The following is a 23,139-nucleotide window of genomic DNA, read 5'->3' as shown; positions in this document are numbered from 1 at the left end:
ACCCGCAGCTGCCATCCCTATAAATAAAGTTCAGGGAGGACTCTGTGAATTCTGGACTCCAGGAAAACCCGTGGCCATGAGGTTGATCCTGTTTTTTGGTGCCCTTTTTGGGCATATCTACTGTCGAGAAACATTTGTGGGGTAAGTTATGCTTTCTGGTACTTCTTTACATTTTACTCACCTGATGGATGGGGGCTCTCATTTGATTGTTACAAAATAAATGGGTATACACGTTCAGTGTTTTCAGAGAAGTTCTCAGATTTGGGGATAGGTCGATAGTGGGAAAAATAGGAGTGGATGATCAAAAAAGAGATGAATGACACTTAAAGGAATGGACAATAGTGAAACCTGAACACACATAACCCTATTTCTCTCTGTTCTTATTCATTTTTCCCTCCAGCGATCAGACCGTACGGACGTTAGACATCAGGGAAAAATACAGCTGTGTTGCCATTTGTTTTAGGCAACTCAGTGGGTGTCAAGGCCACTCTCCCACCTCCTCCTGCCCTTTTGGGCTTTACCATCCACGTTAGCCCATGTCTCCTACCACCCCCCACCCCCATCTTTAGATGCAGCATCTAGGTGGTGGAACCTCATGAAGTGGAAAGGCCAGGGCTGTAGATTTCAGCTCAACTCCTCCTCTCCTGGCTTGGAGGACTCATCTTTGCTCTGAAGTACTTCGCTCCATGACTCTATGAAGGGCTTCAGGCAGCATTTTTTGAAGAGTGTTCCAGAGAACTAACAAAGCAGTCAAATAAATTTGGTCCTAAAAAACCACTGGCCAAATAAATGTTGGAATCTTCGTGTGTCAATGCATAAGATTTACTACTCCAAAAGAAGTTTTCTGGGATAGTAAATCTTTAGGTTCTCCGTATGAAAATAAGAATTCTCCTTAGTATGCATTATATGATTGTATCTCATGCCATATGTATTTGAAACGTATCTATGAAATATTTATAATTGTAACATGGAGAAGTTTCTATGTTTGCTAAACATGATAGCTAAAAAATTTTTTTATAATTAACATTCAAGAAATACCTGTTCGTAGATTCAGAGGAAAAAAAAAATCAATGTTGGAATCAGAGGGTTAAACACACTATAGGATTTCTGGGAGCTTTGGCTAAATCAGTGTACATTATACATCCAGAAGAGGGGATCTAGGCTGCAGCATGGACTTTTTTTTTTTTAATCACCAACTACCCCTCGCCCCAGGCTCACTCTTTCTTTCTCTCCTTCCTTCATTCCTTTCTTCTTTTTCTCTGTTCTTTCTTTTCTTTCTCTTTCTTCTTTCCTTCCTTCCTTCTTTCTTCTTTCCTTTCTTTCTCTGAGTAACTCAAAGAACTACTATTTAGAACACACACCAAGAAATATGAGCCTATTGTATTACTTTTCTCAGTGCCTTCCCATTTTAAAGGAGGACTCCTGGGAGTCCATGCATTAACCAAAAGTAATGAGACTTGAATGGAAGAATTTTCAGCCCATTTGTGGCAGATGAGCCTCAAAGAGCTCACATTCCACCACTTCTGTATTCCACCAGAGTTCAAAGGAAATTGCAGGGGGCTTGGTTTCTGAAGACCCAGATTCTGGTCCCTGTACCTGGCTCATTGGACTGATTCCTTCCCCAGTGCACAAACAGATGGGGCAGTGACTTAGGAAGTCTGCTTACTTGGAGAAAGGCTAGAAGGGGAACCTCTGTCACCAAGGAAACTCTTCCTAAAGATATACGCTTGATTGTTTTGAGATTTCTCTTTTCTGTACATCTTTATCCCTATTAAGGGTGTGTGTGTGCGTGTGTGTGTAAAGAGAGGCACGGCATAATTTGTCAAGGTCCCAACTATCCCTGGCCATGCCCCACATTGGACCACATGAATGGGGTCTGGGGATAGAACCTTGATACGTTTTCAGTTGACAAAAACAAAAAAAAACAAAACTCCCAAAACCATTTAAAAAAAAAAACCACCTTAGGTCTACCCACATATGAATTGTTTTCTCTTACAAGCACCAAGTTAATTATTCCACTTTTGAAAAAACTTACTTTTGAACAACAGGAACAAGCAAGTTTTAAAAGCCAACACTTCATGAGCAGCAGGTGTTATTTTACAAATACTCATTAGCTAAAGGAAAGGTAACTTTAATGGCGAGCTTCCTGCTAGGAGCAGGTACACCTCTTAATTATTATTTAGATAACATTTCCTGGGAGGAAATAACGACATTCTATCACCTTCTCATTCTGGCGATGTGGGTTAGTATACTATTGATTAGTTTCTGGATTGTCACAGAGATTATTGACTTTTGCATTAATCTGTTACACACAGAGACTAACAGGAGCAGAAAGCAACAGGAAACTGTCCAGGTTTTGCTTTTGAGGTCACATTTGTGGTTAATTTTCTTTAGAGACCAAGTTCTTGAGATTGTACCAAGCAATGAAGAACAAATTAAAAATCTGCTACAATTGGAGGCTCAAGAACATCTCCAGGTATTTGATCTAGCGGGAGTTTCTGTTCCCAGAATGAATACAGTTAAACATAATTGACATCTAATTTGGACTGTGTTTTGACTCCTCTGACATAGTGTGAAATGCTAACTCGCACAGCTGGGATTCTGAAAACCTGGTCTCTAGTCCCAACCATATGACATTGGACAAGTCACCTACCTTCCCTGTGTCTAATTTTCTCACTCAGAGTAGTGGCAATAAATAGACCGTTCTTGTATCTCTCAGGTTTATTGTAGGAATGAAAAGAGATATCAAATGTGAAAGTTACTTTCAAAAATTAAACACCTTTAGTGCATATTTCCCTTGTAAAATAATTTATAGTATTTATATCCTATTAATTAGATGAATTGGATCACTGGAATCCCAGCTTAAAAAAAAAAACCTGCCATTGTTTTAATAATCTTTTCCTTCTGCCAGTTTTAAAATCTAGCCACGGGGGCAGAGGAAACAATATAATGCATTTGCTGACACGTGGATATTTAAAAACCCTTGTTGCAATATCATAGTGATTCCACAATGGTTCTGAACTTGTGGGCTCAAGATAAAATGGATGCAAATTGATTTCTTGAAATGTATCAATGCTGAACTGTCTATTCCCCGGAAGAGTCCCATTCATTGCCTTGGCTTTGACTTTTATCCCTTTCAGCTTGACTTTTGGAAGTCACCCACCACCCCAGGGGAGACAGCCCACGTCCGAGTTCCCTTCGTCAGCGTCCAGACAGTCAAAGTGTTCTTGGAGTCCCTGGGAATTGCCTATTCTATCATGATTGAAGATGTGCAGGTAATTATGCCACAGACTTGCCTTCCTGAGGCTTGCTGGGCCACATGAACGTCAGTTCAGTTCCATCCTCTTTTATGCCTGAGTACTCTCTGCAGGGAAGGGACCTGAGGGTGCCACCAGGACCTTCCAGCAGTCTGGGCTCCGCTTAAAGGTGTGTAGGAGAGCACTGTCTTTCTCCCTTTTGCATTTGGCACATGCGGAATATGGTAACAAAGAATTTAAGGGAAAGGGCAAAAGAGAGGCTACAGCATGAAATATAAAGTGCAAACCAAAGGGTGTTAGGCAAAAGAAGGAAAAGAAGGAGTCCCGCTCTGTCTCCCAGGCTGGAGTGCAGTGGCACCATCTAGGCTCACTGCAACCTCCGCTTCCTGGGCTCAAGCGATTCTCCAGCCTCAGCCTTTCCAGTAGCTGGGACTACAGGCATGCACTACCACACCCAGCTAATTTTTGTAGTTTTAGGAGAGGCGGGGTTTCGCCATGTTGCCAGGCTGATAGCAAACTCCTGGCCTCAAGTGCTTCGTCCGCCTTGGCCTCCCAAATTGCTGGGATTACAGGAGTGAGCCACCGTGCCTGGACTGATTTAGTTTTTATTTAGACATTAACTCAGGCCCTGAGCTCCCAGAAAGGTAGGATGAGCCATAAGATCATGCCTGCAAACCCACCCTGGTATACTGGGAGCATCTGGCTGGTAGGAAGTCCCATTAATGCTCCATCCTCTTTCATAGTGGGGTCGGAATAAGGGAAAGCCATGATCTCAAAGCCTACAGGACAAGAAGAGGAAAGCTTGGTACTGGGGACCCGAGTATTACCCTTTCCTTCACAATTACAGACTGAAATGCATAGATATAAACCAATCATAGATAGAATTGTTTTATCTTAGGTCCTGCTGGACAAAGAAAATGAAGAAATGCTCTTTAACCAGGGAAGAGAACGGAGTGGCACCTTCAATTTTGGGGCCTATCATACCCTGGAAGAGGTAGGTGTTTCAAAATGAACATCACAGAAACGGGCCATTCTCTAGTGACAATCTTATACTTCCAAGTGGAAGTATCTTTTAATTTAATGGCCTAGAAATTATTCTCCTACTGTTTTCTAACTTCTCCAAGTTTCCCTAGGATTTCACAGCCAGTGCCAATGTCACTGGCTTCACACTTACTCCTGCTTAATGTAGGACCTGAAGTCCACTTGCCCATCTCAACAGCTACCCACTGTGGAGTGTCTAAAGGGAACTCACAAGTAGCCTCCTCAGGCTGTGGCTCTTGCCCTGAGTCCCCTTGCTGACTTCTGACCTGTGCTGCCCACAAAGCCAGGTAAGCCATCATGGCTGTCAAGGATGATGCAATCAGGGCACAAACGCAGGCGAGAGCTGATGATGGAATCAGGGACCACCGTGACGCCTCTGACTTCTGTCCAGGTGTTACTGGTGGAGGGTGTCCAGGTTCTTGGCGTCTTGAATGAAGAATTAGACAAAACGCACAAATAAAACAAGGAAGGATGAAGCCACAAAAGCGATTTTTATAGAAAACAAAATACACTCCACAGGGTAGGAGCAGCTGGAGAATAGTGGCCCTAGAGGCCATTATAGAATTTCCTGGGATTTAAATACCCAGTAGAGCTTGCCCATTGAGTATTTGGTGTACACTCTACATAAATGAAATAGTAGCCTTCAATCAGTCTGATTGGTTGCAGTAAGTGGCTAATCGGAGGCTGCAGTGAAGTTACAAAGTTATACTCCTATATAAATAAAGACTTGCCTTGGCCTGGCGTGGTAGCTCAGGCCTGTAATCCAAGCACTTTGGAGGCCAAGGCGGGCAGATCACCTGAGGTCGGGAGTTCAAGGCCAGCCTGACCAACATGGTGAAACCCCGTCTTTATTATAAAATAAAAGACTTGGCTTGCAAACAGCCTGAATGATTGCTGGAGAGGACCAATCAGAGGTACCTGGTACTTCGAATTTTTCATTTGCCAAGTCGAAAGAGGGGGTGGCATAAAGGGAGCAGCCCCTGGTCCTTTTGTTACATGGGCATGGAAAGTTGGGGTTTTCTTTTTGATTTAGTTCTAGGGAGTCAGCCTGAATTGACCTTAGGTTCCCTGCCTCCAGTCCCTATTCTTTTTTTTTTTTAATTTGTGAGACGGAGTTTTTCTCTTGTTGCCCAGGCTGGAGTGCAATGGTACTATCTCCACTCACTGCAACCTCTGCTTCCTGGATTCAAGCAATTCTCCTGCCTCAGCCTCCCGAGTAGCTGGGATTATAGGTGCCTGCCACCACGCCCAGCCTATTTTACGTTATTTTTAGTAGAGACGAGGTTTCACTATATTGGCCAGGCTGGTCTCAAACTCCTGATCTCAGGCAATCCACCTGCCTCTGCCTCCCAAAGTGCTGGGATTACAGGTGTGAGCCACCACGTCCCGCTTCAGACCCTACTCTTCTGCCTCACAGGGATGTTCTAAGACCTCACGGCAGCAAAGCCTGATGGAGTCTCTGCTGTCTTTCCTGGGCTTTGTTGTTTCTGTGGAGACCACCCTCTCCTGCATCTGCTGCTCCATGCTGCTTGGAGACCTTGGGCTGTGTTGCATTTACCTCTGCGACACAGCTCTTCTCCAGGCCCACGGGAATCTATCTGCTCTAACTGATTTAGGAGTCGAGGAATGGAAAGGGGCCGGAGGGGATGGTGATTGTAGGGTAAGGGGTGGCATGGCGAGTAGGAGAGAGCCAGGGAAGAGGTATCTAGTAGGTACCAAGTCTCGGAGTCGGCAATATTTAAATGCAAAAAGCTTGAAACATATTTTTTCTCCTAATTTATTTGATGGGAAAACCTGATTTGACCTAAACTCATTTGGGAGCAAAATCTGACCTGAACTGTCTCTCTGCTCATTTGTTTCACTGCCAGAAATATTAACGTGCTTGAAGATGGAGCAATGTCCCATGTGTAATACATAATATATACTTCCTATTACCTTTCTAAAATTCTCCCCTGGAAAAAAGATTTTACTTGAAATATATATGGCCTCAAGGTTTCAGATGGGGGCTGTGGACCAGCACAAGAGAATAAGGAAGAAAAGGAAGTAAACAAGATGCTCTTCCTCTCCCCCAGACCAACTGATGTCTGTCTCCCACGGAGTGCAAATACTGGCAGCAGCTGGAAGGACTGTCTTCCTCCTGCTAGCTCTCCAAACGAGCCTGGACACGTCTCAGTCCCAGCAGTGGACACAGCTCGGACTCCTCATGCACAAAATTTCGATCAGCCTTGAAAATAGGAGCTGGAGTAGCCGGTGGCTTTAGTGTGTCTGTGGCAAAAACCCCATTGTCCCCAGGCCTGACAGCCTGGAAACATTTTGTAGTGTTCCCCACTACATCCGTTTTGGGTTTCGGGGTCACTACTATTTTTGTTCCTCTGCTAGCAAGGGTGAGAAACCCCACCTCGGGGCTGGGGTCGCCAAAAGCTACAAGTACACTTTGCACAAAACTGCAAAGAGCTGGCTGGGCCCCCGCAGACGCAGACTCAACAACACTCAGTTGGGATCCAAACCCTCAGGAGGCGCTGTCCTCTCCACTGTGTCCCAAGGGAATGGGAAAATCACCAGGGGATCAGATCTCATGCATCAGATGGTTCACCCGCAAATGTCTATTTGTTAACTTGAAACATTTCAGCTTTCCCAAGAAATGGATAACCTCGTGGCTGAGCACCCTGGGTTAGTGAGCAAAGTGAATATTGGCTCTTCTTTTGAGAACCGGCCGATGAACGTGCTCAAGGTACACGGGGCAGGGGCGGTTCTTCCTCTCGATGTTTCTAGAATCCCCCTCCTCCCAGGCTGGCCGGCAGTCCCAGCTGGAGCTACAGAGCTGCTTTTTATTATTTATTATTTTTTTTCTTTTCCTCCTAACCGGTCCTTGCTGGTTTTGAGCATCCACTCCCCCACCCCCGCCCCTTCTTTTTCTTTCTCTCTGTTTCTGCGCAAGCTGACGCAGGTCTGCAGGAGTGAATTAATGCTTGCGTACTGAGAGATGCGCTCCCGGGGAACCGGGACGAACGCGCCAATAGGAGCCGAGGAAGGGGGAGGTGCGGGCCCGGGGAGGTCGGGGGTTGGGGTCTGTAATTCATCAAGGTGGGAGTTCTCTGCCTCCCCTTCTCTTTTTTTTCTTTCCTCTTTAAACACACACGTACCCACGCACACACACACACACACACACACCCCAGTTAAAAAAGAAAAGCACTAATTGCCTAAACTGCATTTTTTCTTTTCTTTTTCTTTTTTTTTTTTTTTTTTGTTTTTTAAAGAAGAGTTTTCGTAGTTTGCAGAAGGATGATGGACAACTAAACCCTAAACCGCAAAGATAATGCCCTGAACGAAGGTCCTTTGAAAAAGGATATAGCTGAAAAAAAGAGTAGGGTTTTACGCCATCTCGTAATCTCTGACAGTCTTTGTGCACATAATTTCAAGCTTTGCACTTTGCCTTAAAAACAGTGAAAATATTCCCCCAGATTTCCTAGAAAGAGTTTGTTAAGAGAAAAAAAATCAAAAAGAGGTAATGTCACAACTCCTTGCTAAATTTGGAAACGTTATGGCTGGGAACCAACTGACTAACGGGACAGATGGATTTCTCCAGAGCGTTTTTCCCAAAGCAGGCCGAGAGGAGTGACTTGCCTGCTTTATAACACGGGGATACATTTGCTAATGTTCACCTCACCTCTTTCTTTTTATTTCCTCTACCTCTCCCCCCAGTTGGGTCAGAACACCGCAGATTCTCTTCCACTTTGGGCCTTTTCCTGGGTAAACCACCCAGGCAGTGGAGGATGTTGTGTTTTTGAAAGTTCCCTGCTTTTTACATTTGAGCTCTTTAGCTCAAAACCCTTTTAACTAAAACTGCTAGAACCCATGAACTGTAATTTTTAGCAAGGATTTGCATTTCTCATTTACCTTATCTGCTGTGTTTAGAACGCTGCACAGAGATAGAAGTTGATGGTGCAAAAATAATCTTTTCCTCCCCATTTACTGATCCAATTGGCAAAGCCACTGTTTCAAATAAAACGAAGTCACTTAGATCATAAAATTAAAACTCTGGAAAGTACCTCCAGAGAGGCTTGCTATCCTGTTTTTCTCAAAAGGTTATCACAAGCATTTTTATAACAAAACTATTATTGCATACATTTGGGATACAGAGAAACAAAAGAAACAGAAAAGAAAAAAATCCTCATAATTCTAATTCCACAACAGTGGGATCATACTAACAATCTGTTGTATGTTTTTCTGCTTCTTTCTCTGTTTTCTTTTCGCTCTTCCTCCTCTCCTTTCCCTTTTTTCTCGTATGCGTGTACATAAATGAACTAGTTTCTTTAAAAATAAAATAAAATCCTGTAATCCATTTCCCCCAATTTTCAGCTATGAAAATAATTTCATGTCATTACATTATCTACAAGGATTTTTTTACAAACATCGGAGGAGAAGTAGTCGATACCCCTCAGCCTGCATTCACGCTTGCATTCAAAGAAGGGGACAAAAGAAAATTCTCCTTAAACGAGAAGAGTTAGTTGACATCATCACCGGGTGTATTTTCTTCTCTGTCAATCACATCGAGAACAGAAAGAGGGCCCGAGAAGGATGGTCTGGGGTACAGAGGAGGCGACTGGGTGCCATGTCACTGGTGAAGCCGTTCACATTGCCACACTTGTTTTTGCAGTTCAGCACGGGAGGAGACAAGCCAGCGATCTGGCTGGATGCCGGGATCCATGCTCGAGAGTGGGTTACACAAGCTACTGCAGTGTGGACAGCAAATAAGGTCATTTTACCTAACATTCCTCGCTTATTTTGCCTTTCTGGGGTCAGGCCCACCAAGACCCCGGCAGTCCCAGTGGTCTCGATGGCTGGTGCTCTCAGCCAAAGCCCTTCCCTTGTCACACTGGCTGGCAACAAACCTGTGTAGCCTTTTTCGGTATTGCCCCATCCAGCACCCCAGTGCCCTCCCCTTGGGCAGGCCACTGTGTGCTCTGTTAAAAGGCACCACGATGTGATGATGGCTGTTGAGTGAGAGACGGGGGTTGGGAGGAAGACTCAGTGAGCTAAAGAGATCGAACGGGTGGCCAGGGAGGACCCTTGGGAGCCAGATTTCAGCATAAGAACCGGCTAGAGAAAAATCTCTTTGCTGCCTGGAACCCTGAGGGCTGAGGCGTGATGTGCTGGAAATTTATAAAATCATGAAAGGGGCTCAGCTGGAAAATACAAACAGCTGCAAGAAGAGTTTACTCTAACCCACAGATCCAAAGTGAAGTTGGCTAAGGGTGTTTGGGTTGTTGTGAAGTTTTCCCAAATTTGATTTTGAAGATAAGGTATCGTAAGACTTCTCTTCCACAAGTTTATTGGCATTAGAGTCAGGACATAGGGCTGGGTGTGACCTAGTCTGGTATTTCATAAGTAATTCAAAAATGACATGCTATAAATCAGAATGTTAATTCATGAGCAGAGGAAATCAATCCACATCAAGTCATTCAAGCATGTGCAACCACGTGCATACCGACTGATACATTTTTTCCCTTCAATTAAAATGCGGTTACCTTTAGGGTATTATGAAATGGATATTTAACAGTTGAATAATAATGCCTTAGGATGACTGAGCACAGGAAATGAATAAATTTTAATCCAGCAGAAACTTCAACTCAACTGGAGTTGATGGCAAGTAAAAGTGTAATTCCCTGAATGGAGTTTAACTGGTTCTCTGTGTCTTTAACAATGTCTCTAAATATTTAAGTAATCTGATGTTGGTTATGAGTTCTTTTGGAAAGTTACCCCATGTAGAGATTAAGGAATGCCAAACAAAATTTCTTTGTTGTATAGGTCCACATAAGTAACATATATCATTGCCAGCTATTGCGAAATTAATAGGAAGAATGCTGTTGCTTTTGAGAAAGAAGTAGACACATGATATCTAATTTTTACTCAATAGAAATAAATTATTCTGATCAGAAATAAAAGTATAGACGGTAGCATAGTCAACAAATCAGCATTGCCAGAGGCTGGACTACAGGGTGCCTGAAAGACTTTCCTTGGCCAGTAGTGATCCCTGGTTCACATCCGGAAAAGACACACTACTTTACTATTCTGTCCCGTGTTCCCCACAAAAGGGGAGTGTCTGGCCAGGAGCAGTGGCTCATACCTGTAATCCCAGCACTTTGGGAGGCTGAGGTGAACAGATCACAAGGTCAGGAGTTCGAGAACAGCCTGACCAACATGGCGAAACCCCATCTCTACTAAAAATACAAAAATTAGCCTGGCATAGTGGCACATGCCTGTAATCCCAGCTACTTAGGAGGCTGAGGCAGGATAATCACTTGAACCCAGAAGGCAGAGGCTGCAGTGAGCTGAGATCACGCCATTGCACTCCAGCCTGGGCGACAGAGTGAGACTCTGTCTCAACAAAAAAAGGGGGTTGGGTGTGAGGTTGACATGTATGTTGTTTTTGCTCAGATTGCCTCTGATTATGGAAAGGACCCATCCATCACTTCCATTCTGGACACCCTGGATATCTTCCTGCTGCCAGTCACAAACCCTGATGGATACGTGTTCTCTCACACCAAAGTAAGCCTGGATTTTTTCCCCTTCTTCAGCAAGGACCTAAGGAGGTGCGTAGGAACTTTAAAAGGAAAAGAAAAGTCATGCTTCATTTCTTGATTTACTCTGAATGGAATGCCTAATTTCTCAGTAGTGGCCCAGAAATGAGGGATAGAGAAGTGGCTATAATCACATTTTATTCCAACACATGACGTCTTTACTTGTTGCCTCAGCCAGAGCTCATTTCAGCTGTTAGGGCTATTAGAGCTCAGTGTTCAGCGTGAGTCACCTAGGAGATTTGTTCCAATTATCTCTGCATTTTTTGTGATAGGATTGATAGAAGAGAGGAGGCGGATGTTACCTGCTGACAGTCAGATTGCAGTAGGATTTAGGTGGGCAGTACAGTGCATCTAGCATTTTACTTACAATCTGTGGAAGAAATCCTCCCTAATATCACTAAAAAAGAGTTACGTAGTTTTTTTCTTTCCTTTAAAATCTCTTTACAATACACTATTGTAGCAACCATGACCCCACATATATTCAAAATGAATGAGAGCTTCATTTTTAGAGATAGCTAGTCACTACCATAGCATTTTCAAAGAAACTCATACTAATACTAGTACTCATCCCATGAGATAATGAATCAAGGGTTCCACAGTCAAGCCTAGGAAACACCGCCCACCACATCCGTTTCTTAGAGGTTTGTAAAAAACAAGACATTAACAATACTTGGAAGTTCTGAAGTAAGTTTACCAAGTTCGCCCCATATTTTCCGCAGAGTGTCATTGCAGAACCCTCTCTTCTGCTTTCTGTTGTTGCTCTTGGCCTTGGACAGAACTAGGGTTCCATGGCACGTGTTTGGGAGATGGGGGTGTGTTCATGTCTCCCTTTGGTGAGATGGCAGAGAAACTCCCAGCAGAACCTGTATGAGGACTGTCCACCACCTCCCCAAGCCAAGGGAAATGAGTGTCCCAGAGAACCAGGGAAATGGACAGAATTCTAAAGGAACCTTCTGATCAGGCTGAGTGACCTTCTTTCTTTTTTCCCTGTGCTTTTTGGGTGGGATCTAAAAGAACCGTATGTGGCGGAAGACCCGGTCTAAGGTATCTGGCAGCCTCTGCGTTGGTGTGGATGCTAACCGGAACTGGGATGCAGGTTTTGGAGGTGAGCGGGGAACTTGCCCCCAGGGACTGTCAGCCGGTGGTCTGGCCCACAAGCTGGGTTCAAATGGCTCTGCCGTGCGTCAGCCGGCTAAGCTCATTCAGGATTTAAGCCATTTAAAAATCTCTTTGAAAAACACTTAACTGAATTCCCTTCGTAGGAGCACAGTGCTGTCACAGAGCTCTGAGCAGCATTTAATATATTTTGTCTCACATCTTGGTTTTCCCACAGGCTGTCGCCCGGTCAGCCTCCTGAGCAGCCGGAGCAATACTTGGCGCAATGGCGGGAGGACTCTGGAAGGCCGGAGCCCACCACTAGAGGGGGTTAGGATCTATTCCGGGGAGAAGCATTACATCATCTATGGATGCTTCGAGAAGGAAAACTAAAAAGCAGTACACACAGGATGAAGAAACTGACTTCCAAAATAGATTTAAAAATAAGATGTGAGCTTGCCGCCCTGACTCTGTGACAGCTCTTATGTTTTGGAGTTGCGTGGCAGGCCAGTTAGGGGCTTCCTTATGCCTTCAGCATAAAAAGGAAATAAGGCAACTCCTTATTTTTCAGTAACCATAAAATTAAATCCCCCCCCACCCACCAGGCTATTGTAAGAGTGAGGTCAGGAGCTGTATCTTTTTCACTGTAGTATTCCTAACACCTAGCACAGTGTCTGCAATTCGGAAGGCAATCACTGCATATTTGTAAGGCGAATTAATTAATTAGAGTTCTGGAACTCAGACAGGACACTCTAGAGAACCACTACAGGATATGGATGAGTGGCAACTTCATTCATTGCTTTTACAATTCTTCTTAGTGTAAGGGAAAAAAATAAAGCACAATACTGAGCAATTCCCCACAGTTCAATGTCAGTCTCCCCCCAAATATTATTTTCATTAAATAATTTTAAATCAGGTGATGTTTTATCTGTATCACATGGGGATCCTAGGGAATCTAACCCCTACTCATCCCCTGGAGGTTTCTCTAGCAGTGAGAGCCCTGGCCAGGTTTACAGTGGACCCATTTCAGTGGTCTTGAGCCACTCTAGTTGCTGAGACAATCAGGGCCAGAGGTAGCTTTGCTGTTAAGTGTAGTCATTATTTCCTCACTGCAGAAAGGGTGTCAGAGGTTCCTTGCATTTGTGGCTTTGTGCCTTGGAAGTACAGATGCATAGAATCTTCTACTTTTGGACTATAAGAATTGGATGAGATCCCAGAAAATGAATTTGCTAAACTCCCACCCAATGCAGGAATTCCATCTATAATATTAAATCTAGTTTTTCTTCCAACAACTCCTATAGAGAGGAGATGATCTAATTAGATGGCTCTTTCTACTGTATAGAGGAACCATATTTTTTGAACAAGAGATGTGTCCAGAATCACTTCAGTTAGGCTTTCTGCCTATAACCTTTGGAAGAAATTTGATCTAACACAATGACAATCTTGCTCTGACTTCCAGAGAAAAAAATTAGTGATGCATGGTGACCTCTTCCTTACAGCGCCTTCTTAGCGCACCCTGTCCTCACCGGGCTACTTCTGCATCTCCGCAGGACCTGGAGCCAGCAGCAACCCTTGCTCTGATTCATACCATGGACCCAGTGCCAACTCTGAAGTTGAAGTGAAATCCATAGTGGACTTCATCCAGAATCATGGAAAAGTCAAGGCCTTCATTACCCTCCACAGCTATTCCCAGCTGCTGATGTTCCCCTATGGGTACAAATGTACCAAGTCACATGACTTTAATGAACTGGTGAGTTTCTGAAACTGAATTTCAGCCCAACAACAAACATCCATGGTGGGGACAAGTCAGTTTCAGGCATGAAGTCATGCCCTGAGGTGGAGGTGTACCATTCCAACAATAAATGAGACATAAATTCAACCACTGAGAAGATTATGATGCAGCCAAAGGTTTGAATGACTTGTTATGAACTTTCCTAAATTAAGTTTCTTTGGGAAATAGAATTCTTGAAATTATTGTTACCTTAATCTAGATGAGCAGGAGCCTGGTTTGATCATAAATTCCCAGAACATGCTTTCTGTTACGTGGCGGGGGGTGAGTGGGGGGAACCTTGGGTTTGGATATGAGGCTCTTGGATTGGCAGTTACATGCTCTAAGCTAAGCAATTCTGCTTCTCAGCAACTTGCCTTATACTTTCCTGGGGCCTTTGGCTCTATGATTTACCATGACGATGCACTGACATATGACACTGGAGGTAAAACACTCACTTCCCCAACTTGATATATTCTGTCATTCTTCCTGTTTCAGGAATAAGCCAGTTGGCCCCAGCCTTAGGTCAGATGGTGATATCTCAGGAGGCTGTTCACAATTGAGCAAGAGCTATCCCCAGCTGAAAAGAATGTGCAGATACTTCCAATTTGACTTTTAGGCTTGGCTTGTGAAACCCATGCGCTAGAGATATAAGCCCAGAATTGGGACTTTTTTTGTCAATTTACCTTCAATTAGATTATTGTCAGCAGCCCCATGCAGAAGTAAGACTAAATCATTCCAATTCAAGTGTGCCTTTCATCTCGTCAGTTAGATTTGAGCTCTGTGAGGTTTTGATGGTGAGTATTACCATTCAAGGTCCTATCAGGGAAAAAGAATGTTCTAAAATGTTCTTTTTGTAGACCTAGATGATCTTAAATGATCTAAACCTGGTGGTCAAACCTCTAGCAGATAGTCGTCTAGCCTGTGATTAGATGGCTTCTTGCCTTCAAGGGAGCGTCTTCCATGCTGGGAAAAGTTGTTAGGTTGTTAGTGTTCTTTATAGAGAGCCAAAACCTCTGTACAGTTTTCACCCATCAGCCCTAGTTTATCATCTGGCTCTATTGAGCAGGTTTATTTCCCTTTGAGAGGTGAATCCACTAATTGCTTGAAGACCACCAGCCTGCTTTTCCTAGCTCCTATTCCTTCTAAATAACCTCAGTTCCTTCAAGCATTCATATGATGGGCTCAAGTTCCCTTTCTATTCTGGTTGCTGTTTTCTGAATATGCTCTGGTCTGTCTGTGTTCTTCAAGGGTAGTGTCTTCATCTGTTTGCATTGCTGTAAAGGAATACCTAAGACCCGGTAATTTATTAAGGAAAACATTTTACTGGGATTGTGATTCCATTGGCTGGAAGATTGGGCAACTGGGGAGATCTTCAGGCTGCTTCCCGCTCACGGATCTGAGCTGGCGTGTGCAGAGATCACACAGTGAGAGAGGAAGCAAGAGAGAGAGTGGGAAGGTGCCGGACTCTTTAACAACCAGCTTTTGAGAGAACTAATAGAGCAAGAACCCACTCCTAATTGGGAGGATGGCACCAAGCCATTCGTGAGGGATCCACCCCCATGATCCAAACACCTCCCATTAGGCCTAACCACCAATATTGGGGATCAGATTTCAGCATGAGGCTTGAGGGGAATAAACATCCAAACTATAGCAGGTAGCTCCCAGAAGTGAATGTGAAACGTGTGTTGTGGGTTACCCAGCATGGAGCAGAGTGTGAGCATAACTACCCTCAGCCAGACCGTGCACTTCTGCAAATTCAGTTGAGGATCACATTAGTTTTTTGGCAGTAGGCCTGTGATGTTGACTCATGTCGGGCTCATTGACAAGAGTAACCCCCAGGCTCTCCGAGGATTCTACCAAGCCAGGTTTCCCCCATCTGGTAATTGTACAGTTGTTTTCCTGGACCCAAGTTCAAGACCTTACATTTCTCCCTGACAAGGACAGTAAAGCCTCAATCAGTCAAAATTGGAACTCTCAAATAATGGAAAATATTTTTCTGGGCTCTACTTCTTGGAAAAAGAGACAACCACAGGGAAATAAGCCAATGTAGGGATCTAGTAAAAGAAAAGTCAACTTCCCACGTATGTCCCGGGGTCAGTCCACATTCTCTTTAGCACCCTTAAATCTACCCTATTTCTATCCACCTCCCCGAACAAGGAGAACTGGCGGCAAAATAATGAATCCTTGAATGTTGCAAACACCAGATGTTCAAGTGTTTGAACGAGGACCTTCATGTTGTATCTTCAAAGCCAACAGAAGTGAGGTTGTGCTTACTTCTTAGTGAAAAGGGTATTGTGTCATCATCTCAAGTAACTAGACAGTCTGGTTAACCAGAGCATTCTATGTTCTACTTTTGGGCAACTGATCTCCCAAGAGACAAGTGTTATCTTCCTAACTTTCTTTGGTTCTCTTACTCTAGAATGAAGTGGCCCAAAAGGCTGCCCAGTCTCTAACAAGCCTGTACAGCACCAAGTACAAAGTGGGACCAATCTGCTCTGTCATCTGTAAGTATCTAATGTGCTGGAAGTTTTTATGAATGACCCACTAAGATGGCAGGCACCATGTGGGTTTGGGCCCAAACTTTCAAATGCCTTCATGTGAAAGGGATAGGTCTTCATTCATGGAACCCAACCTTCCCCAGTTTCCCTTAGTGAATCTAGTCTCCTCCATGAGATACTTACTGTGTGATGGCCAGAACAAAGAACTCTTTTTTTTTTTTTTTTTTTGAGACGGAGTTTCGCTCTTGTTACCCAGGCTGGAGTGCAATGGCGCAATCTCGGCTCACTGCAACTTCCGCCCCCTGGGTTCAGGCAATTCTCCTGCCTCAGCCTCCTGAGTAGCTGGGATTACAGGCACGCGCCACCATGCCCAGCTAATTTTTTGTAATTTTTAGTAGAGACGGGGTTTCACCATGTTGACCAGGATGGTCTCAATCTGTTGATCTCGTGATCCACCCGCCTCAGCCTCCCAAAGTGCTGGGATTACAGGCTTGAGCCACTGCGCCCGGCCCAAAGAACTCTTTAAGTGTTTGTTTTCTGCCCTCTCCTTTGCTTGTTCAGATCCTTATAGCTCATTCTCATTCCGTAGATTTTCTTTGTCTAAAAATGAGCCTTTATCAAGACCTTGGTCTTTTTTTTTTCTTTTGAGATGGAGTCTCGCTCTGTTCCCCAGGCTGGAGTGCAGTGGCGTGATCTCGGCTCACTGCAACCTCCACCTCCTGGATTCAAGCAGTGCTGTCTCAGCCTCCCAAATAACTGGGACTACAGGCATGCACCACCAGGCTCGGCTAATTTTTGTATTTTTAATAGAGATGGGGTATCACCATTTTGGTCAGGCTGGTCTCAAACTCCTGACCTCAGGTGATCCACCCACCTTAGCCTTCCAAAGTGCTGGGATTAGAGATGCGAGCCACTGCACCTGGCCTGAGAACTGGCTCTTTTATTCTCATCCCTTTCCGGGCTAAGAGGGGCTCATGCCCTGAGAATTCCATGGACTGTGGGGACAGAATGGGCGTGACTCTTGAAGAGGACCCAGGTGGTTCTATGGATGGACTCTGTTGCAGCCATGTGTCCATGCAGAGTATGAGAGAGGGAGGAGGAGAAGTCAGGAATAGAGGCAGTGTAAGGAATACGTCTGGGGAGCCTGCCATCAGACTTTCTAGGCCCCCTTCTTCCCCAGTGGATTGAGGTTAAAAACAAGAAACTACTGCAGTGCTTTGGGAAATCTCAGTGCACCCTCGTGCAGGTTCTGGATCCCTCAAAGGAATGGTCCCCTCCTTATGGACAAAGCTGGAAATTCAGGACCACACAATTCCATGTCCCGGAATTCCCTAGTGCTCCGATGCCCAAGGATCCTTTGGAAACCAATGCCTTTAATAGGCACCCATTCTAGGTTTTTTTTGAGATGGAGTTTTGCGCTGTCACCTGGGCTGGAGTGTAGTAGCGCCATCTTGGCTTACTGCAGTCTCTGTCTCCCAGGTTCAAGCGATTCTTGGGCCTCAGCCTCTGGAGTAGCTGGAATTACAGGTGCCTACTGCCACACTCGGCTAATTTTTTTTTGTGTGTGTGTGTGTCTGTGTGTTTTTAGTAGAGACGGGATTCACTGCATTGGCCAGGCTGGTCTCGAACTCCTGACCTCAAGTGATCTGCCTGCCTCTGCCTCCCAAATTGCTGGGATTCCAAACGTGAGCTACCACGACCGGCTGCCCATTCTGTTTAACAGACTTTAAAATTAAGCATCTGCTGTATGTTAAGAAGTATGCCAGGCACTGGAGACATGCGTGCCCACAAAGACCTCTTTAATAGAAGAGATGAACAGGAAGGCAAATGCACTTTCATATGACATGTGCAGTAGGAGGCTATCCATGGGACAAAAGTTGTAGAAAGTTGAGGGATTCGATGGAAGCGGAGTCAGGAAAAACTTCATGTAGGAAGAGGGGAGGGTTGTAAAGACCCATCAGACTGATCACCAGGTGGCTAGAGAAGGGGAAAAAGGATGGGGCATTCTCATTGTCAGCAGCATATGGAAAGGCATACAAGTATAAAATTGCATGATGGGTTCTGGGAGCTACAGGTAGGTGAGATTGCGGAAATGAAAGAGGGAGAGAAAGGAGTTGGGGAAGTTTGGGGTTTTGTGTGCCACGGTAAGGAGTTTAGCTTTGACCCAGAGGATTCCGAAAGCCACTTGGAGGTGGGGGGTGGGATTCAGCAGGACAGTGAGGGAATCTAGGCATTGTGTTTAGCTAAAACATAGCGGTCATGTGGAGGATGGAGTGATGAGGGACTGCAGTGGGGACATCCCAAGGGAAGAGGAGGCAGAGTTCAGGTGAGAGACGATGGCCCAGACTACAGCAGGGCCAGTGACGACGGATGCAATTTGGGAGGTAAGGTCAAGAAGCTTTGTCATTTACTGGATGGGGAGAGATCCTCACTGAAAGTCCTTCAGTGCTGCCACTCACTGAAGGAGAAGTCCAGGGAGGTGAAAGAGGGGTAAGGTTGCAGATAGTGAGTTCAGTTGTGCACATACTGAGGCTGAGCTCCCTGTAGGGTATTCACATGGAGATGGTCTGTAGGCTTTGGACTACATGCTCTGGGATTCTGTGGAGACAGAGATTCGGGAAGAGTTGGCACAAAGTGGGTGGTTGAACCAGTAGAGGCGGGAGAACATTTGGAGTGAGAGGAGCTGTGGGCAGAGCAGGGAGCAAGGTGTTAGGCAGCAGAAGGGGTTAGCACGAGGGCAAGGCAGAAAGGCAGAGAAGCCTGGATGTCAGAAACCAAGGGAGAAGCAATTATGAAACAGGAAGCAGCGGCCAACAACGGTGAAGGCCATGAAAAGTCAACAGAGATAAGGACGGAACATTTTCTGTTGAATTTTCATCACTAGATTGTTGGTGACCTCAACCCGGAGCAGTTTCAGAAGAGTGGATAAGGGAAGGAGAGCAGAGTGGAAGGCTTTTTTCTTTTTGAGATAAGAGATAGATTTATTGACTATGGGAAAGAACAAACAAAGAGGGGGAGCTGGAAGATAGAGGAGAGAGAAGAGATGACCAGTGAAGTGGAGTTTCAGAGCTGGGACAGGAGGACAAACACAGGTGGGCAGGAGTTGTGGCTCAGGATGGAATGAGAGGAGCCTGACTTTGGAAGCATTGTGGACATGGGTATAGCTACGGCCATAGGAAGGGTGATGGTGGGAATCGTGGGAATCCACCCGTGTTAGTCAAGGTTTTCTTTTCTTTCTTTGTTTTTGAGACTGTAGTCTCTGTCACCTAGGCTGGAGTGCAGTGGGTGCAATATCAGCCCACTGCAACCTCTGCCTCCTGGGTTCAAGTGATTCTCCTTCCTCAGCCTCCTGAGTAGCTGGGACTACAGGCATGCACCACCACACCCAGCTAATTTTTTGTATTTTTAGTAGAGATGGGGTTTCACCTTGTTGGCCAGGATGGTCTCAGTCTCCTGACCTCGTGATCCAGCCGCCTCGGCCTCCCAAAGTCCTGGGATTACAGGCCTCAGCCATCAGGCCCGGCCTTGTTTGTGTTTTGAGATGTTGCCCAGAAGCTGCTCTTTGAATTCTTTCTCAGGGAAGCACAGGGGAAAAAACCCACGGAGCTTGGTACAGAGTCCTGGGTCTGAGTTACTGCACTGCTACTTTGGAACCAAGTAGCCAATGGTCCAGTCACTTATTCTCCCTGGTTTCTTCATCTGTGAAATAGGTTGTTGAGAGGCTCACAAGGTACTACGTGGAATACAAGTGTTCCCTAATTCTAAAGCACTATATACACGTTGATTGCTAGTTTCCCGGTGAATGCCCTCCCATAGATAACTCTGATCTTTTTTTTTTTTTTTTTTTGAGACGGAGTTTCGCTCTCGTTACCCAGGCTGGAGTGCAGTGGCGCGATCTCGGCTCACCGCAACCTCCGCCTCCTGGGTTCAGGCAATTCTCCTGCCTCAGCCTCCTGAGTAGCTGGGATTACAGGCACGCGCCACCATGCCCAGCTAATTTTTTGTATTTTAGTAGAGACGGGGTTTCATCATGTTGACCAGGTTGGTCTCGATCTCTCGACCTCGTGATCCACCCGCCTCGGCCTCCCAAAGTGCTGGGATTACAGGCTTGAGCCACCGCGCCCGGCCGATAACTCTGATCTTTAACGTGGCCTAAGTTTTTTGATCGGATCCTGGTCATTTATTGATGATAGTTAAAATCATAACTGACATTTATTGAATGCCTGTTCTACATACATTATCCTAGCTCCTTCCCTTAATATCTCTGTTTTTATTTTATTTTATTTACTTTTTAGAGACAGGGTCTCACTCTGCTGCCCAGGCTGGATACAGTGGCAGGATCACGGCTCACTGCAGCCTAGACCTTCTGGACTCCAGCAGCCCTCCCGCCTCAGCCTCCTGAGTAGCTGGGACTGCAGGCATGTGCCACCACACTCAGCTCTTTAAAAAAAAAATCTTTTTTTTGTAGAGACAGGGTCTTACTATGTTTCCCAGGCTGGTCTCAAACTCCTAGGCTCAAGTGGTCCTCCTGCCTTGGTCCCCAAAGTGTTGGCAGAGAACCACAATGCCCTGCTACGTAATCTCTTAATCTCAGTTTCCTCATCTGGAAAATGGGAATAATGCTAGTACCTACCTAGAGATTCATGAACCAGTTTAACATAGTGCCTCACACATTAAGTACACGGCCAGCTGGCGTCATCACAACCATCATGCCATTGAATTCTCACTGCCCCGTGGAACAAGTGGTAACATCATCCCCGTGTGGCAGGTGAAGCATCTGGAAATCAATGACTTGCTTTAGGTCACCCAGATAACAATCTATAGGGTTGGGATTCTATCTGAAGCCAGTATTCTGTCTAGTGGACCTCTTAATGTGATTGGCTGTGTCATGTAGCCACACCAAAAGGTATGAGTTGGTAATTTTGGTCCAGGGAAGATTTAGTTCAAATCAGCCACCATTTAGAATTTATTTTTTAACCAGGCACTCATTTCCAAGCTGCTCTGCTGCGTGAAGACAAAGACAAAAGTCAAGGGAGTTGACAATATTAATTCACAGTATTAATCTCTAGCCCTACTCTTTTGTGGTACAACCTCCCTGGTCTTTCCAGCCCCATTCTTAGGGACTAGGTGGCTTGCACCATCTGTGCCCCAGTCAAGTCCTCATGTGACCTCTAACTGCCCTTCCTAGGAGGGGCCTCAGGGGCGGTCCATTGCTCAGCTCTTGTGAGTCATGACTGACTTATAGTCTAATGCCATCTTCCTTCATCATCTGTCACATCAGCGGCCACACAGATCTCAGGTGCACATTACTGTGCTGGCCGAGCCCACCATGCACAGCAGAGCCTGCTCCATCCTTAATGCTGAAGGTGCCCTGAGGGTAGGGACCGAATCTCTTACTGAATTTGTAATCCCTCCACTCCCACTAGGGCAAACCATGTGTCTGGGTCTTCTAAAGAAGGAAGTGGTGCCGCCTACATAAGGTGGAGAAGATGCCACGTAGGATGGCGTGGGTAAAGCCAGAGGCTCCTAAGAGCACTGAAGGAAGGCTCAGTTCAGTGTCCGCCGAATGACACTTTTTGCTTTTCAAACCATTCTTGCATTTTTTCATAAACGTGACCCTCTACTAAAGTCCCCGCTCTTACAGTTCACACCTAGGGGCGTGGCTTACCTATGATAGTAGAATTTAATATAGAGGTTCCATTGCTGTGAAGGCGAGTGGGAGTCGTGTAACCAAACTTGATTCTCATTTGCCCTTCAGACCAAGCCAGTGGAGGAAGCATTGACTGGTCCTATGATTATGGCATCAAGTACTCATTTGCCTTTGAACTGAGAGACACAGGGCGCCACGGCTTCCTCTTGCCAGCCAATCAGATCCTGCCCACCGCCAAGGAGACCTGGCTTGGCTTGAAGTCAATCATGGAGCATGTGCGAGACCACCCCTATTAGGCCCCTGGCAAAGAAACAGGAGCTATTAAAATCTCTTTGGTCTGAAGCAAGTTGTGTTGTGTTGTTTATTTTTCTAAGCCTGATCTGGGAGCACCGTTTCTCTAGTTTCTGCTGCCCTCAAACACAGCAAGTCATGGCACTGTACCCCTTCGTCTTTTTAAAAATCCATCCTGAGGTCAGCCATGGTGGCTTGGACCTGAAATCCCAGCACTTTGGGAGGCTGAGGTGGGAGGATTGAGCCCAGGAATTTGAGATCAGCCTGGTCCACATGGGGGAGACCCCATCTCTAAAAATAATAATATTAAAAAAAATCCATCCTAAGCGGAGTGCTCCCAACATCATTTGACAGTTTTTTATTGTGTTAAATTACACATAAAACTGGCTGGGGATGGTGGCTCACGCCTGTAATCCCAGCACTTTGGGAGGCCAAGGTGGAAGGATCACCTAAGGTTGGTTTGAGACCAGCCTGAGCAACATGGAGAAACCCCATCTCTACTAAAAATACCAAAAATTAGCCAGGCCTGGTGGTGCATGTCTGTAATCCCAGCTACTCGGGAGGCTGAGGCAGGAGAATCGCTTGAACCCAAGAGGCAGAGGTTGTGGTGAGCCGAGATCACGCCATTGCACTCCAGCCTGGGCAAGAAGAATGAAACTCTATCTAAAAAAAAAATTATACATAAAAATTACCATTTTGATCATTTTTAAGAGTACAGTTCAGTGGCATGAAGTACACTCACAGTGTTGCGCCGTCCCGTCATCCATCTCCAGAACTTTCCAGTCATCCCAAACTGAAACGCTTCCCATTAAACCGTAACTCCCATTCGTCTTGCCCTTCAGCCCCTGGCAACTACTAGCTACTTTCTGTCTCTATGAATTTGCCTATTCTAGGTACTTCATATAAGTGGAATTACATAGTATTCGCCCTTTTGTGTCTGGCTCTGTCGTCCAGG

The 23,139-nt window shown here is 45.3% G+C and overlaps 1 protein-coding gene across 1 annotated transcript; it reads left to right on the top strand.

Annotated features, from left to right (window-relative positions):
• The first annotated feature begins 46 nt into the window (after positions 1-46).
• Positions 47-22,235, top strand: CPA2 (carboxypeptidase A2). Its single transcript, XM_017975658.4, has 11 exons — positions 47-141; positions 2,395-2,476; positions 3,141-3,275; positions 4,156-4,251; positions 6,928-7,029; positions 8,956-9,054; positions 10,737-10,847; positions 11,894-11,984; positions 13,525-13,724; positions 16,165-16,249; positions 22,002-22,235. Exons 1-11 carry the CDS (start codon positions 77-79, stop codon positions 22,187-22,189), a joined length of 1,254 nt encoding a protein of 417 aa, XP_017831147.1. The 5' UTR covers positions 47-76; the 3' UTR covers positions 22,190-22,235.
• Positions 22,236-23,139: the final 904 nt, after the last annotated feature.

The sequence above is a fragment of the Callithrix jacchus genome, chromosome 11 (genome assembly GCF_049354715.1).
Source record: "Callithrix jacchus isolate 240 chromosome 11, calJac240_pri, whole genome shotgun sequence".
In the NCBI taxonomy this organism is placed as follows: Eukaryota; Metazoa; Chordata; class Mammalia; order Primates; family Cebidae; genus Callithrix; species Callithrix jacchus.
The sequence above is the reverse complement of the archived record's forward strand: the minus strand, read 5'-3'. Positions and strand labels throughout refer to the sequence as shown.

Excerpts from the sequence above, each read along its gene's own strand:
- CPA2 (XM_017975658.4), top strand. The coding sequence starts at position 77 with ATGAGGTTGATCCTGTTTTTTGGTGCCCTTTTTGGGCATATCTACTGT. Across the intron at positions 3,276-4,155 it reads TCATGATTGAAGATGTGCAG|GTCCTGCTGGACAAAGAAAA; the intron begins GTAATTATGCCA and ends GTTTTATCTTAG. Across the intron at positions 11,985-13,524 it reads CTGGGATGCAGGTTTTGGAG|GACCTGGAGCCAGCAGCAAC; the intron begins GTGAGCGGGGAA and ends GCATCTCCGCAG.